Here is a 14,224-nt window from a genome sequence, read left to right as displayed (position 1 = left end):
GCCGGCTGTAGTCGAGCCCGCGTCACGGCGCGTCGCATCCTCACCCACGGCTACTTCGCATTCACTCCCAGGGTACCAGCGCGTCCTTTCTCACGTTGTTCCATGGCAGTCCTGACCACGCCGTCATTGGACCAGACTTTCATTGCGCTCAAGACACAGCCCGTTCCATCAGACGAGATGGCGTTGGATTCCACGATCAACGGGTGAGTCGCGCTCGTTCCTTTGCACTCTCTCCTTCTGAACTCACCTGTACTCAAGCGCATGTATTTATTGAATCTATTTGCAGAACTGCACACCATCATGATCCTCTCTTCGATGATGACGCGCCTTCCGGTGACAATGCGCCGGCCGCTCCTGCGCCTGAGCCGCAACTGGCTTTCGTCACGCACAATAGTGAAGCCGCAACCACGAACGGCGCCACTGACCCGGCATCGCCGCCTGTGACTGCACCCGTCACCGATGTCTCCAGCGGCATCGCTCCTGTCGCCGACTTCCTTCCTGACAAATCTCCACATCTCGAACCTTCTCCAGACGTACAAAACGTAGTCGCGACGAACCCCGGTGTCCCTCCATCCATCGATCTTCCGACTTCAGAAATGCGCGAAGACACCACGTCAATCCCTGCATACCAGCCGACCCTAGACACCAGCACTGAAATGACGCCTTCGCCTTCGACGAATCCAGTCGAGGCTGCGCCACCGAGCGACGCGCAAGAAGTTGGTGCGCAAACAAGTGGCGCATCAGAAAGGGGGGTCGAAGACACAAAACCTATTGCGACGGGCCCAGATGGATCCCCCGGTATGGATCTCTTCGACTCGGGGGTCGCAGACATCATGGATACCTCGGATGATGTTGCGAGCGCGCGGACCCCCAACACCTCAGGAATCCCTCATAGGCCGGCGGAGGAGTCTCTGTTTGGAGGCGATGGCCTCGCTAGTCCAGAACCAGTTCCGCAGATGAAGAACGGTGACCAAGAGATGAACGACGTGCCTTCCTCCGGTCAGGTGCGGAGACGGCAGGATGACGAAGAAGATGGCGGCCGTTCACCCAAGCGCAGCAAAATCTCGACGGAGCCGGAAACGGCTTCCGAGTTCCAAAAGCCTGACTTGCCTGCGTCCGCTGGCGCTTCCTTAGAAAGCGGTACCATAGCCACTGCAGCACAGGCTCCTGGTGCGCAGCAAGCCTCGCCTAGCTACGACTCGCTGCCTATGACAGGCGCCCAGCAGAAATGGCTGCTGGAGAAGCTCCGCACCGCGAAGAAAATCAAGGATGCTCTTCCATTCCTAAAGCCCGTCGACCCGGTAGCGCTCAACATTCCCTCGTATCCTCACATCATCAAGAACCCCATGGACATCAGCACCATGGAACAAAAATTGAAGGACCACCAATATAACAGCGCTGATGATTTCATCTCCGATCTGAATCTCATGGTTCAAAACTGTGTCACCTTTAATGGACCCCAACACCTGGTATCCTACAACGCCTATAACTTCAAGGCTTACATTGATAAGGCGATGATGCAGCTCCCAAGTCGCGACGTTACTCCGGCTGCAGCTGCTCCTAAGAAGGCTAAGAAACTCTCAGTAGCCACGGCACCCAAGCCACCTCCCCGCCGGGAGTCGAGAGGTCCTGGACGCTCACCCACTGGGATTGCTGCGCCCCCAGCAAACACATTTGCTCTCGACCCCAACGGTGTGCCGCTAATCCGCCGTGACTCGTCTGCCAATGACGGACGTCCAAAGCGCGAGATCCATCGCCCACCTCCACGTGACCTTCCCTACTCGAGCGCAAAGCCGAAGAAGAAGAAGTATCAGCTTGAGCTGAAGTTCTGCGAGATGGTGATCAACGAAATCACCAAGAGGAAACATCAAGGCTACTCCTACCCGTTTCTACAACCCGTAGATCCGGTCGCGCTTAATATTCCTACATATCACAAGATCATCAAGAAGCCGATGGACCTCGGAACGATTGGCCAGAAGCTGAAAGGCGGCCAATACACAAACGCCAAGGAGTTCAAGGCGGACATTGACTTGATGTTCGACAACTGCTACAAGTTCAACCCAGAAAGCGACGGTGTTTACAAGATGGGCAAAAACTTCCAAGCTGTTATCGAGGAGCTCTGGGCTACCAAAGATCAATGGCTTGAGGATCACGCACCAGCTTCCGAACCACAGTCGCCGGCCAGTGGATACTCTGATGAAGAGGACGAGAGCGAGGTGGAGCAGGGCACCGAAACAGAAAAGCTCGCCCAGATTCAGCGGCAAATCATGCAGCTGACTGGCGAAGCTGAGAAGATCATTTCGAGTGCCACGAAACGAGCTTCGCCGAAGGCCGCCAGTAAGCGGAGTGGCAAACCCTCGAGAGCATCAATGTCAAAGGTGAAGCGAAGCGGCAGTACAACTGGTCTTCCTAGCACTGCGAAAGCAAACTCCTCAAAACCTAGACTCAAGACCAAGACTACGCCGATTACTTACGCTCAGAAACAGGAGATCTCGGATTCAATCGGCACATTAGAGGAGTCGCAAATGAGGAAGGCTGTGCAAATCATCAAGAATGGCTGTCCGGATCTGCAGGTAGGTTCTCTAGAGAAACATGCAAAGGACCATGTCATTTACTTACATGCTGTTAGACTGTCAATGATGACGAGCTGGAGCTCGACATCGACGCGATCCCTGAGCCAGTCTTGCATGAACTGCTCAAATTCATCCGTAAAATCCATCCACCGATGGAGGCGGCGGCGGTCGATGATGACTACGAGCCTCCTATGCGTACTTCGAAGGCTGCGCCGACTAAGCCGAGGAAGAACAAGCCGATGGGCAAGCATGAGCAGGAAGCCAACATCGCGCGGATTCAGGATCAGCTCAAGACCTTCCCTGGTGCTTATAGGCAATCGCCAGAGCCTGGTAAGTTACAGGTTCGTCAGGACAGATATGAGCACCTATTAACGCGATGTGTAGCGCCGAAAACGGAAGAGTCTAGTAGCGGTGATGACGCCGATAGCGGTTCGGAGAGCGAAGAGGAGTAGGCGTAGGGCTTCGAATCTTGGTCGGTCTGTCCACTTAAAATGCTCCGACTTCCCTTCAAGCTGCAGCTGTCAAAGACTACTTGCGGTCGCTCTACACACCACCCACCAAACCCCCACATCAGAAGGCTAAATTCTGGGGACCGAGCCGAGGGGCCTGAGCGACATTGGATTCACCATGTACAGTAGCTGCCTTTTGCTCTTTCTCATCCTCCGTGGACATAAGGGAGCCTTAATGAGACGATGACGTTGATGAGATTTGGTTGGAGGATTGAGTCTGAAGTGACCACGTAAAAGGGATAGGGATCCAGTCTGCAGCTAGATGGCTATAATCTGTACAATAGCCTAAGACTCCGAAGTCAAGGGACTGCTTGCAGCGTTGTTACTGTGCAGATTGAAGACGATTGAACGTGAACGATGCTTACTACTTCCATGTTCTACGGTATGCTGCAAGCACCCTACACGACTGTGCAGGACTTGCTGGATCTGTCATTGGCAGTGAATTTTATCTAAGAGAGACGTCGAGCACAGTTGCCGCTGTCCACGGAATTCCTCATCCCCTTATATAGCGGAGCAAGGGTGGTTCGGCGCGACGTCTGCGGTCACAAGCTCGCGTCGATCTCTTGCGCAACTTCGCGTTTTTTTGAAGCTCCAAATCGCCAACACCAAACCCTCAACACTAGAACCATAACTCCGGTATCACGACGCCTGCATCTGCATAGAAACTAGCCCGGTCTCCACGATCCCTCCAAGCCGAAGCGACACTCTTCCCCACCACCACGATGGCGCCCGTCCAAATCAGCGAAGTAAAAGGCAACTCTCGCGAAAACCGCACCGCCGCGCATTCCCACATAAAGGGCCTCGGGCTACGGCCCGACGGCTACGCCGAGAAGACCAGCAACGGGTTCGTGGGGCAGACAGCCGCTCGGGAGGCATGCGGCGTGGTGGTCGACCTGATCCGCGCGAAGAAGATGTCAGGGCGGGCAGTGTTATTAGCGGGGGGCCCAGGAACAGGCAAGACGGCACTAGCACTGGCCGTATCGCAGGAGCTGGGGACCAAGGTGCCATTCTGTCCGATCGTGGGAAGTGAGGTGTACTCGACGGAGGTGAAGAAGACGGAGGCGCTTATGGAGAATTTTCGGCGGGCGATAGGTAGGGTTGTCTCCTGCCCTTCACGACCCCATGAAGAGTGGAGGTGAGAGGAGGCTTGATCGCAGACTGACGGCCCCCCCTCCAGGCCTCCGCGTGCGCGAAACAAAAGAAGTCTACGAAGGCGAAGTAACAGAGCTCACCCCCGAAGAAGCCGAGAACCCGCTCGGCAGCTACGGCCGCACCATCTCGCACCTCCTCATAACCCTCAAATCCGCACGCGGCACCAAAAAACTGCGGCTCGACCCCTCAATCTACGAAGCCATCCAAAAAGAACAAGTCCGCCTCGGCGACGTCATCTACATCGAGGCCAACACCGGCGCCGTGAAGCGTGTAGGCCGCAGCGACGCGTACGCGACAGAGTTCGATCTCGAGGCCGAGGAGTACGTGCCGATTCCCAAGGGCGACGTGCATAAGAAGAAGGAGGTAGTGCAGGATGTCACGCTGCACGATCTGGATGTCGCGAATGCGAGGCCCCAAGGCGGGCAGGATATCATGAGCATGATGGGCCAGCTCATGAAGCCGAAGAAGACGGAGATTACGGAGAAGCTGCGCGCGGAGATCAACAAGGTCGTGCAGAAGTACATCGATCAGAATGTCGCGGAGCTCATTCCTGGTGTGCTGTTTATTGACGAGGTCGGTGCATCTTTCCTCCTACCCCCACTCCCCCGGACTCTGGGAATATGGCGGGTGGCTGATTCGTTTCTCTGATAAACAGGTCCACATGCTCGACCTCGAATGCTTCACCTACCTCAACCGCGCCCTCGAATCCAGCATCTCCCCCATCGTCATCCTAGCTTCAAACCGCGGGCTGTGCCCCATTCGAGGCGCAGACAACAGCCTGCCTCCTTCAGCCCACGGCATCCCACCCGACCTGCTCGCTCGTCTCCTCATCGTACCCACACACCCCTACGCGCCTGACGAAGTCCGCTCCATCATAAGCACGCGTGCCAAGACCGAGGGTCTGAGTGTTGAAGAAAGGGCGCTGGAGAAGGTGTCAGAGTTGGGCGTGCGAGTGAGTCTGCGGTACGCGCTGCAGTTGCTCACGCCAGCGAGCGTGCTCGCGAGCGTCGGGGGGAGGAAGGAGGTGCAAGTGGCGGATGTGGAGGAGTGTGAAGGGCTTTTCTTAGATGCTAGACGAAGCGCAGGCGTGCTCAGTGAGGACAGTGGATTCATATCATAGAGTCACTTGCATTGTAAGGGATCTTTTGGTTTCATGATTCTGTAGAATTAGGGAGACGGCGCTAGGGCGTCTCTGGGCTGCGCAAACCGCGCCAGCAAGGTGGACAGTTTACATGCATTGCATCCATGCAGCTATTCAAGAGCATTTTGAAGGCTATTTCCAACATCTTACACCGCCAGTTCTGATGACAATCAAATCCGCCGTAAACCCTTCGAGAGACCACCTAATCCGACTAATTTGGCGCAGATGCTTCAACCATGGTCGCCACGTTCTCCGAAGCTCGTGCGTCGTTCTTTTCTTACAGATGGACGTTCTCCTTCTGGTCCACGGCCTTCTCGGTGGCGGTCTCGTCACGGACTTTGATCGGTATGAATTTCTCTTCGATGGCAGCCGTGTTTGGGATTTTGGGCTGGCCAGCCAGCACCTCTTGCCACCGAGCAGCAGCCAGGGCGGATTCTGTCGCCTTCAGCTCAGTCGGCAGGGCGTGCCAAGCTGACAGCTTTTGAGCCGCGTCGGGAGCAGGGGCGGGTCCACTCGATCGCTGAGGATGCGGGGCAGGCTTGCAACTGGTGTCGTCCTTTGCGACTGTTGGACTGCTGTTCCATTGGTTTGAGCGTGAGTTCTTGTGAAATCCACGGCCGCCACGGCCGCCACGTCCCTGACCACGGCCCCGAGTCTGGCCCTGTCGCTGGTCATAGTGGTCACCTTGATTGTGCGATTTATGGCCAGAGTTGACATAGTGCTGTGTCACTCCGAGGTTACCCGGCTTGATCTTACACATGAAGTTTTGGAAGCCGACTGCCCAGAAATCATCCTTGGATACACCGCGCTCGAGCTCGACGTGGAAACGGCGAATGATCTGCGGAACGACTTTCACCATGCCGGCAAGGTTGAGATCGAGGGTGTCGCCGCCGAACTAAGCAATTAGTGCGAGTTCGGGACTTGGTCTCTCCGATGGATATATGACTCACCTGTCTCAAGTGAAGATTCATTCCCTCCAAGCGTTCCGGAGTCACAGCGAGCCAGCGCTCTGGTCGAAATGTCGATGAATCATCGCCAAAGATAGATTTATTGCGGTATATGGCCGCAGAGCTGATGGAGATCTTGGACTGGACTTGGATCAGCACGTCTTCACTCCCGATACTGGAACATGAGCCTGCCCCAAAGCTGAGGAGGGAACGTACGCCGCGTTGGATTTCATGGCCTTTTATGATTTCGTCTGTTTCAATTACGTGTGGTGGCAAGCCACTAACAGTATGCATTCGCAGAGCTTCCTTGAGTACTGCTTGGAGGTACGGAAGTCTCTCAGCCTCTTGAAGTGTGATAATGTCGGACAGTGAACCCTCCCTCTCCTTGGCCTTGAGTTCCCTGCGCATGTTATCCAATACGCGCCAGTTGGTGTAGATATGAAACAGTGCCGATTTGATGCCCATGGCTGTCGCAGTAGAGCTTGCAACGATACTTGCAGCGCATGCGATGACTATGCTGTAGAGACCATCTGTCCCAGCCTTATCCACGCACTTCGCCAGTACGTCGCACACGTCCGTATAATCTGTGTCAACTTGGTGGCTGAGACGCTGCTGGAGTTGTGCAATGACGAAAGACTCGAGATAATCTGGATCCGTAGGTAGGTTGCCAAGGAGGAAGGCAAGACGGCGCATGAACGCAGGCAGACCGTGGGGTGGAGCTTCGGCATTCCACTTCGCAAGTCTCTCGATGAGGTCTTGGACATCCCTGCTGTCACTCCCCAAGAACCCAAATGGCTGGCCGACCTGTAACGTAGGCGCTGTCAGCCGCTGCTACAGTAGCAATGGACCACCAGACTTCATCGACAACAACAGTTGTTCGGAGGGTTCTCACCGTGACAGCGCTCATGGCGTCCCAAACCAGACAGTTGATCCAGTGTGATAAGTTGACAGCTTCAGTACATTCCGACAGTTTTGCATGAAACAGGGTGATACAGTTGTCGAGATGTGACTCATATTGGATGTGAGGAGATGACTGCGACGGCTTCGCGTCTATGTCCTCAAACTTGGTCATCTCGAATGAGGTGTGCAGCTTCGACTGCCAGCCGAACAGGTGAATGTGTGTTGCGGAGCACCACTTAAAGAGCCAATCCTGAAGATTTGTTAGTATCACTAATGACACTGCGCGTGAGATGAGCTACCTTGGGAGTGAAGGCGTTGAGCAGGGCGGCGGCGGCTTCAGGGTCGCCTATGCTGTACCATCCAGGCGCGACGCAAACGACCGGCCCTAAACGAGTCAGCAAATGAGCGCAATTATCTTTGGGTGCGTGGCAGGCGTACCGTGCTCTTCGTGGAGGAAGTCGATGACCGACTGATCAGAGCCGGAAACGCCATGGGAAGATGCTTCGATTCCGCCAAGCGGTGTGAAGGTGACGAAATATGTGCATATTGCGAGGGCGAGAAGAAGGAATGCGACGCCGAAGAGGTGAGACAGGTGAGAGAAAGAGAGCTGGCAGATCAGCTTGAAGGTGAGGTAGAAGGCATCCATACCTGCTGACGGAATCGTGACGGGAGGCGCAACGAAAATCTGTCGTTGTTGAGAGATGACGGGAGTTGAAGAAGGGTGGAGTGTGGACCAGGCAGACGTCGTCGAAGCTTGAGATGGGTTCTGACGCGAGAAGAAGAGTATCACCGACGAAGCATGATGCGCGTCACCTCACTGCGAAGAGGGAATGAATGAATGAAGGTAAGGTCCGTTTAGAAAGGTCAGGTTATTCATGTTGCACTCTTGACATCCACCTGCCACCGCATCTTGGTCTCCCTTATGCAGACCGCGTGAGTTCGACATCTTGGCTATCTCCAACACCTCCAGGCAGTTGGCCCCCCTCTCTGCCGTGTAAAAACCGAAGAACATAACATTCTACCCAGTCACAATTCACGTGTGGCTCGCGCAGCCTGCTACATGTCTACGCAACAGGAAGAACACGACAGGTGTAAGCCACGAATCGTCCTGTTCGGGTTGTGTAGAGAACCATTTCCTAACGTCCTCTCGTGGCATAAACTCTGGAGGGGAGGTGAGGTGAAGTGAAGTAAGTGAAGTAAGTGAAGTAAGTGAAGTCAAGTCGAGCTCAAGCTCGAGCTCGAACTGCCCCTGTCAGCCCTACCGGATGCCGGGAGCGCTTATGTCATCCCTCATGCCTCATGATCACTGCCAACCCCAGAAACATCCACGCCACGGCCAAGTGCCTCTCGAGATCCATAAGAGCCAACACCTACTCTGCGTGCTCTCGCATACTTCACCTCATCTACACACAAGATCAACAAAAATGCGCTCCTCTACCATACGCCCGCTCCTCCGCCCCCTCACACGGACCTTCACAACAGCCTCCCGCCCCCAACTCGCTTTCCGCCCCTCCCCCGCGCCCCCCGCCCTCCCCAAAGAAGAGCAAGAAATATTCGAGCAGCTCCAGAAGCAATCAACCGGCGCATTCAGCACGCCAGCCTCCCAACCGCGCATCCAGATCAACCAATCGCCCCTCCCCACCCCCGAAGTCAACCAAGCGGACTCCACATCCTCCGAGGCAAGAGTGACCGTCAACGCCGAGGGCAAAGGCGAGGAACTACATCCGAATATCAGAAGAGGAGCACCGCCTGAGTTTGAGGGCGACGTCAATCCGAAGACGGGCGAGGTGGGGGGACCGAAGAATGAGCCGCTCCGCTGGGGGTATGAGGGGGATTGGAGCTATAATGGGCGGGTGACGGATTTTTGATGGGGTCTATGGCAAGGGTGTTATCGGTGATGGAAGAAGACTGAGCATTTGGTCTGTATCCGTGGGTTAGTGGCTAGAAGGCGGGGGAAACAGCTTCTCACAAACATTTGGATAGAGTCAAGGGCATCAGCGTGGGCGTCTCCGGTGTCGTTGTTAGTCGGTCATTTGCGTCTGCATATGTACTTATCTGTTTATCGGTGGCGCAAGGAGAGGGCATGCTAGAGGGAAGGCTTGCATCAAGGGGCGCCGTAATATCGTCTTATCTGACCGATGAACTGACTTCAATGCCGAGCATTGTGTGCGATTAGAAGTGCCAACCGTCCATGCTAGTAGATATGGACAAGAGTCAAGCTGCTGAACTGTTTTCTGGAGTACTTGGCGCCCCGATACTACCGACCTACTTACCAGCGCTCAAAAACAACACGTAACCTTTTGGAGCTCCTAGTCAGATGCGTTGCACCGCGTGCATATTGCAGACCAGATGGCGCATTGCGGAACCAACCTCTGCCCCTAAACCGCCCTAAACTTCCCTTCCTGAACCGCGCCGCTCAATCAACCACCAGTGGCGGTGGCGCAGTGATATACTCTGAGTTCGCTGTCGTAACCTGCGGTCGATGAACCTCGACTGGAGTATCTCCACCCTCTTCGGTGATGAGGCTGTCCGAGTAGCGCTCGGGATTGCTCTGATACTCGAGCGCACGGCGAGGTCCCTGTCCGCTTTCCGCGTCCTGTCTTGATCTGCCACTGCGGAGGATACGGTCCAACCAGGACGGCTCCGGGAGTGGAGAGGCTACAACGGCCGTCTGTCGATGAGCGATGTTTAGTTGAGCGAGAACAATGCCGTTTAGCGTCCGGGAAAAGTATCTGCAATGATCTCGACTTACCTGCCACAGGAATACCAGTATGGACACAAGCAACAGAAGCCCAGCAACCTTCTGCTCCTCAGCTCTCCATGCAGGAAAACAGCTCTGCTGCCTGTCGAATGACTCCGCACACGGACTCTTGACATGAGTCTTGTCCTGAAACGGCCACGCCATGTCGTAGACGCTGTGCAATCCACAACACCGGAACTGATCCTGGATCCTGCGGATGCGGTCTACATCTCGGTTGTGGAACAGGCTGTGCCACTTATCGTCGAGGCCGCAACGAAGGTTGCTGGCAGGGGTGATATGTGTGCCTGCCAATGTCGCTATGACTGTCTCGTACACGATGAGGAGGAACAGAAAGACTTGGAGCCTTCGCGGCGACTGTGAAGTATTCCTATCGAGCTTGTGCCGACGACGGCTGGAGTTCATGCTGTTCACAACCGCTAAACCGGCGATCGCGGGGAGGGCGACGGTAAAGGCGCCTAAGCCGGCTGGGATGGGGAGGGAGTAGTGTTGGATATTGCGGACTGCGTAACTAGACGAGTGTGAGACGGACATTCCACATCGAGTGGATGCTCAAAGTTACCCAGCCATCGCCGTCAACACTATGAGGAACTGCGCCGAGCGTTAGTGTCTGTTGAAGTCAATCTTCATGGGTCTGAAATTCACAATTGTGCTGATTCCTGTCACAACGTGTCTCGTCGAGTGCGCCATTGCAACGAGTTACAGGACTATGAGGGTTTCGATATGCTGGGGGCTCTTCGACTGTGATAATGGGGATGTCAACGAGTCAGCGCGAAGCGGAATGTCGAAAGGGGGACTCTGGGGAAGAGAAGACGAGAGCATGAGGGATGAGGGGTGAGGGATGAGGGATGAGGGCATCCATGGATATCTAGCATTTCGACTTGGTGCTGTACGACCCCGACGAGCGGGGCGGTCACAGTCTCAACGTCAAGCATGTGAAGGCACTCCAGGGGCCAAGGAATGGTATGTACAGAAGCTGCAGGCGCACTGCTTTTTAGCTGTATGCACGAATGCAACCACACTGTGGTCATCCGCGATGCAGCCAAACGGCGTCCCGGCTTGCGTGCTCCAATTAGGGGAGGACGCCTGCTACGCGCATCCATCTCCAACTCAGAAACGGCGCTTCGTCGTCGCAGATGCTCAATGGATGGGCAGCCGCGCGCATCTTCACTAAAGGCTTGCATCTTTATTGTGGGTGAGTGGAGTGCAGAGGTCACCAGACACCCTTGTTGAATTGTAGATACTCTGGATCACGTGCAGCTGGAACATCCAAACTCTTATCGATAGCACGCCCTGCTGTAAAGAAAGCAGATCACGGCAGCGTGTCACGAATCCAAGGGCGTCGAGATCCATTCGAAAGCGTGCGCTTGAGGAGTCGAGCGCATTGCAAAGCTTACGCCAAGATGGTGAGCATACTGCAGCGGATGCGAAAGCTGAAAACAGTGAGTATACCTGGTTGATGTTATGCGCGCCAAATCACTGACTGTCCGCCCTCTGTAGAAGGTAAATCACCGTCGAGTCTCCACCGATCACCCCCCGAGGCGCCTCCAGCTCACCTCCTGCAGCTTCTCGCGATACGAGTAGGACCTGGTGCGGCATTGCTACCCAAAGATGTGCAACGAATACATCTAGAGTTTGCCAGCAAGATCAATGGCGGAAACATGGGGCCTCGGTGCGTTGCAATGGCGAAAGCTTATATCAATCCTCACGACACTGTACGGACAGGTACTGACGGAGCATCCCCCTCTAGCAAGTTCTGGCGGCACCACCTTCCCCGATTAAAATACCACAATCCAGCAGTCCCCATGACTGTATCCCGTACCACCGACCAATCCGGCCCAGCAACCCTCACAATCCACTTCGGTTCCGCCGCTGAACCCTCCCCTGAGGTCGACTCCACCACACCCGCAGACTCTACCGTCACATCCTCTGGGGCGGCGGACAGAGTAGTCACGATCGACATGAAGAACAAACGGGATTCAGAGATATTACACGAGCTGCTCAAGGCGACGAAGGCAGTGGAACTAGGGCCGACAGAAGAGGACCAAGAGGCATTACGGGAGCTGAAAGAGCAGAGGGAACGGAGTGCTCGAGATAGTGAGATGAGCAGGGGGGTCAATGCGAAGAGGAAGAGGGAGGCCGAGGCGCTTGCGCAGGCAAGGAGGGGTCTTGGGTTGGCTACCGCTTGAGTGAGATAAAGGCCGGTATGGGGCCGCTGTACAGTATCTGCATAGCCAAAGGCGCGAATCCAGGATGTTGTTTGGTTTGGTATATCATGTACGACTCTGTATATGTATCAATTTCGCGGGCTCACAGCTCACGCATTGTGCACAAATAGCTCTAGTAAGTTGGTACGCTTACTCGAAGACGCCTCGATGTCAATATATTTCACCACTCAACGGTTCTGCATCAAAATATGTATTCTTCCACAGTGTGAAGTCTTCAGACCGTGGAAGTCCGAGACGTGTACAGAAAAAATAGTCTTGTGTCCAACGCCGTGTAGATGCACGCGCCATGTTGGCCAAGATGCTATGGCCGAAAGATCCGGCAACGCCCGCCCTGAGCCATAATACTACAGAAAGAACACTCCGAGCCGAGATCAGTTTACTGGTCATGCCCTCGCAGGCTTCTATAGATCTTCTTGTGCTGTTCCAAGAATAAGAACGTTACAATAGTGTGCGGCCCCAACCGAATAAAGCTGGGGACCCAGCCTCTGAACATCCATCCAAAGCCTTCCAGGCGGTAGATATCCGCCAGCAACCTCGCCAAACTTTTGTTCTCATGCGCGCTCATAACGCGCGTCTTTATCACATCTACAGGGGAGCAGACAGTCGTGGCGACGAAGCCGGCAAGGAAGGAGGCGGTAAAATGCGTAGTGAGATTGTCGGTGAGAGAGGTGTGGGCTAGCAATTGAGCCTTGAAGGTATCGTACGAGGCCAATTGCGAGGCGGTCATCAGCACGGCGCGCATGCTGTTTGGCCAGACGCCCCTCCACAAGCTTTTCCAGCCCTCCTCCCTGACCATCCTCGTCAAGCCATCAATGGCGTGCTTATAGTTTCGCCGGTCTCTCGGGTCAAGGGCGGCGTCGTGTTGCATGCGGACGTTGAGAACATCGGCAGGGTTGCCAGCTACGCCGCCGAGGAAGCCGGATGTGCTGGCCATGGCGACGAGGGTTGGGAAGGAGGGCTGCTGCTTAGCGGAAGAGAAGACTCCCTTCAGCTCCTCGTAGACGCCGAAGCGGGTTGTGGAGTAGGTCAACTGGCGGAGCAGGGAGGCCGAGAGCTGGTTTAGTCGTGAGGTTAGTTCGGGGCTGCCAGAAAGCGCATAGGATCGCAGCAAAGTGCGACCAGAAGAACGTACGCCTTTGTACAGTCCGAGTATGCCATGCTCCTTTGCTATGTGGAGGAACATCTGCACCATATTCCGTCGTGGCCTGGCATGTTGCTGCGTCTGGAGCCGAACCTTTGATGGTGTGAGCTGTAAGAAGGTACCGCTACGGCTACGTCGTAATTCGTACCTTGACTGGATGAATAATCAGCGCATGGCCTCGGAGTGCTAGTGCAGTATGCGCGCTCACCTAAGTCCAGTGGGTGGGTTATGCAGGCTGCGAAACACGATGCTGAGCCGCCGAACCAGAAGGGATAGCGGACATGGCCCTTTTGGACATCTTTGTCCTTTCTGAGTTGTTTCGCAGATGTGGACATGATATGCAACACATCATCGGGCTACACGATAGCAGATAGGGAATAAGAATAGCAGCTGGAGGGACAATTGCAGCTGGAAGATACCTCAGAGCTCCGGGGTTTGCTCAGCATGGCGGGTGTTTCGGCGCGGCGCTGGAGAAACGCTGGCACTGGAAAACTCTCGTCAGAGCTCCCGTTTGCGCCGGCTCTCGGCCGAACATTTTGCCTGCATCGATGTTCAAACCCGTGACTTTGATACTCATTATATGTGGAAAGCATGCAATAGAGGATGCTTGTTATAGCGCAGACACCTCGTTCCTGGACCTGTACGAGGTGCTCAATCCTCGCCAGAGCCAAGAGCCTGCGATTGCGCCAACGACGGCAACAGTGGCTGTCGCCAGCCCAATGCCGCGACTCTTCTTCAGCGGGTAAGCAGGATTACCCCTTTCCTTCCGTGTCACGTATCCGCAATATTGTCCATCTGCGCTACTTTCTCGGAGTCCTTGTAACAGTGAACAAATCCTTGTTGCCATAATTCCGTTACGTGTCGGTCTGGCGTTG

General features: G+C 55.0%; 7 protein-coding genes across 7 annotated transcripts; 4 read left to right on the top strand and 3 right to left on the bottom strand.

Moving 5' to 3' along the window:
- Positions 1–102: 102 nt before the first annotated feature.
- On the top strand, positions 103–3,025 carry W97_06996 (uncharacterized protein; the record flags this gene model as incomplete). The annotated part of the gene is made up of 4 exons (XM_007784869.1): positions 103–203; positions 287–2,573; positions 2,630–2,903; positions 2,958–3,025. The coding sequence occupies 4 exons, from the start codon at positions 103–105 to the stop codon at positions 3,023–3,025; spliced, it is 2,730 nt and encodes a 909-aa protein (XP_007783059.1).
- A 779-nt stretch (positions 3,026–3,804) lies between these two features.
- Positions 3,805–5,354, top strand: W97_06995 (RuvB-like helicase 1; the record flags this gene model as incomplete). The annotated part of the gene is made up of 3 exons (XM_007784868.1): positions 3,805–4,174; positions 4,260–4,807; positions 4,890–5,354. The coding sequence occupies 3 exons, from the start codon at positions 3,805–3,807 to the stop codon at positions 5,352–5,354; spliced, it is 1,383 nt and encodes a 460-aa protein (XP_007783058.1).
- Positions 5,355–5,652: 298 nt separating this feature from the next.
- W97_06994 (uncharacterized protein) lies at positions 5,653–7,868 on the bottom strand (the record flags this gene model as incomplete). Its single annotated transcript, XM_007784867.1, has 6 exons — positions 5,653–6,270; positions 6,326–6,463; positions 6,539–7,126; positions 7,215–7,472; positions 7,522–7,607; positions 7,661–7,868. The coding sequence occupies 6 exons, from the start codon at positions 7,866–7,868 to the stop codon at positions 5,653–5,655; spliced, it is 1,896 nt and encodes a 631-aa protein (XP_007783057.1).
- A 778-nt stretch (positions 7,869–8,646) lies between these two features.
- Positions 8,647–9,090, top strand: W97_06993 (uncharacterized protein; the record flags this gene model as incomplete). The annotated part of the gene is made up of 1 exon (XM_007784866.1): positions 8,647–9,090. One exon carries the CDS (start codon positions 8,647–8,649, stop codon positions 9,088–9,090), a length of 444 nt encoding a protein of 147 aa, XP_007783056.1.
- Positions 9,091–9,638: 548 nt separating this feature from the next.
- Positions 9,639–10,514, bottom strand: W97_06992 (uncharacterized protein; the record flags this gene model as incomplete). The annotated part of the gene is made up of 2 exons (XM_007784865.1): positions 9,639–9,893; positions 9,975–10,514. The coding sequence occupies 2 exons, from the start codon at positions 10,512–10,514 to the stop codon at positions 9,639–9,641; spliced, it is 795 nt and encodes a 264-aa protein (XP_007783055.1).
- Positions 10,515–11,383: 869 nt separating this feature from the next.
- On the top strand, positions 11,384–12,169 carry W97_06991 (uncharacterized protein; the record flags this gene model as incomplete). The annotated part of the gene is made up of 3 exons (XM_007784864.1): positions 11,384–11,426; positions 11,481–11,652; positions 11,731–12,169. The coding sequence occupies 3 exons, from the start codon at positions 11,384–11,386 to the stop codon at positions 12,167–12,169; spliced, it is 654 nt and encodes a 217-aa protein (XP_007783054.1).
- Positions 12,170–12,584: 415 nt separating this feature from the next.
- On the bottom strand, positions 12,585–13,684 carry W97_06990 (uncharacterized protein; the record flags this gene model as incomplete). The annotated part of the gene is made up of 4 exons (XM_007784863.1): positions 12,585–13,262; positions 13,341–13,442; positions 13,498–13,502; positions 13,558–13,684. The coding sequence occupies 4 exons, from the start codon at positions 13,682–13,684 to the stop codon at positions 12,585–12,587; spliced, it is 912 nt and encodes a 303-aa protein (XP_007783053.1).
- Between the last annotated feature and the right edge of the window lie 540 nt (positions 13,685–14,224).

The sequence above is a fragment of the Coniosporium apollinis genome (assembly GCF_000281105.1).
Source record: "Coniosporium apollinis CBS 100218 chromosome Unknown supercont1.37, whole genome shotgun sequence".
In the NCBI taxonomy this organism is placed as follows: Eukaryota; Fungi; Ascomycota; class Dothideomycetes; genus Coniosporium; species Coniosporium apollinis.
This window is presented reverse-complemented; position numbering and strand designations above follow the sequence as displayed.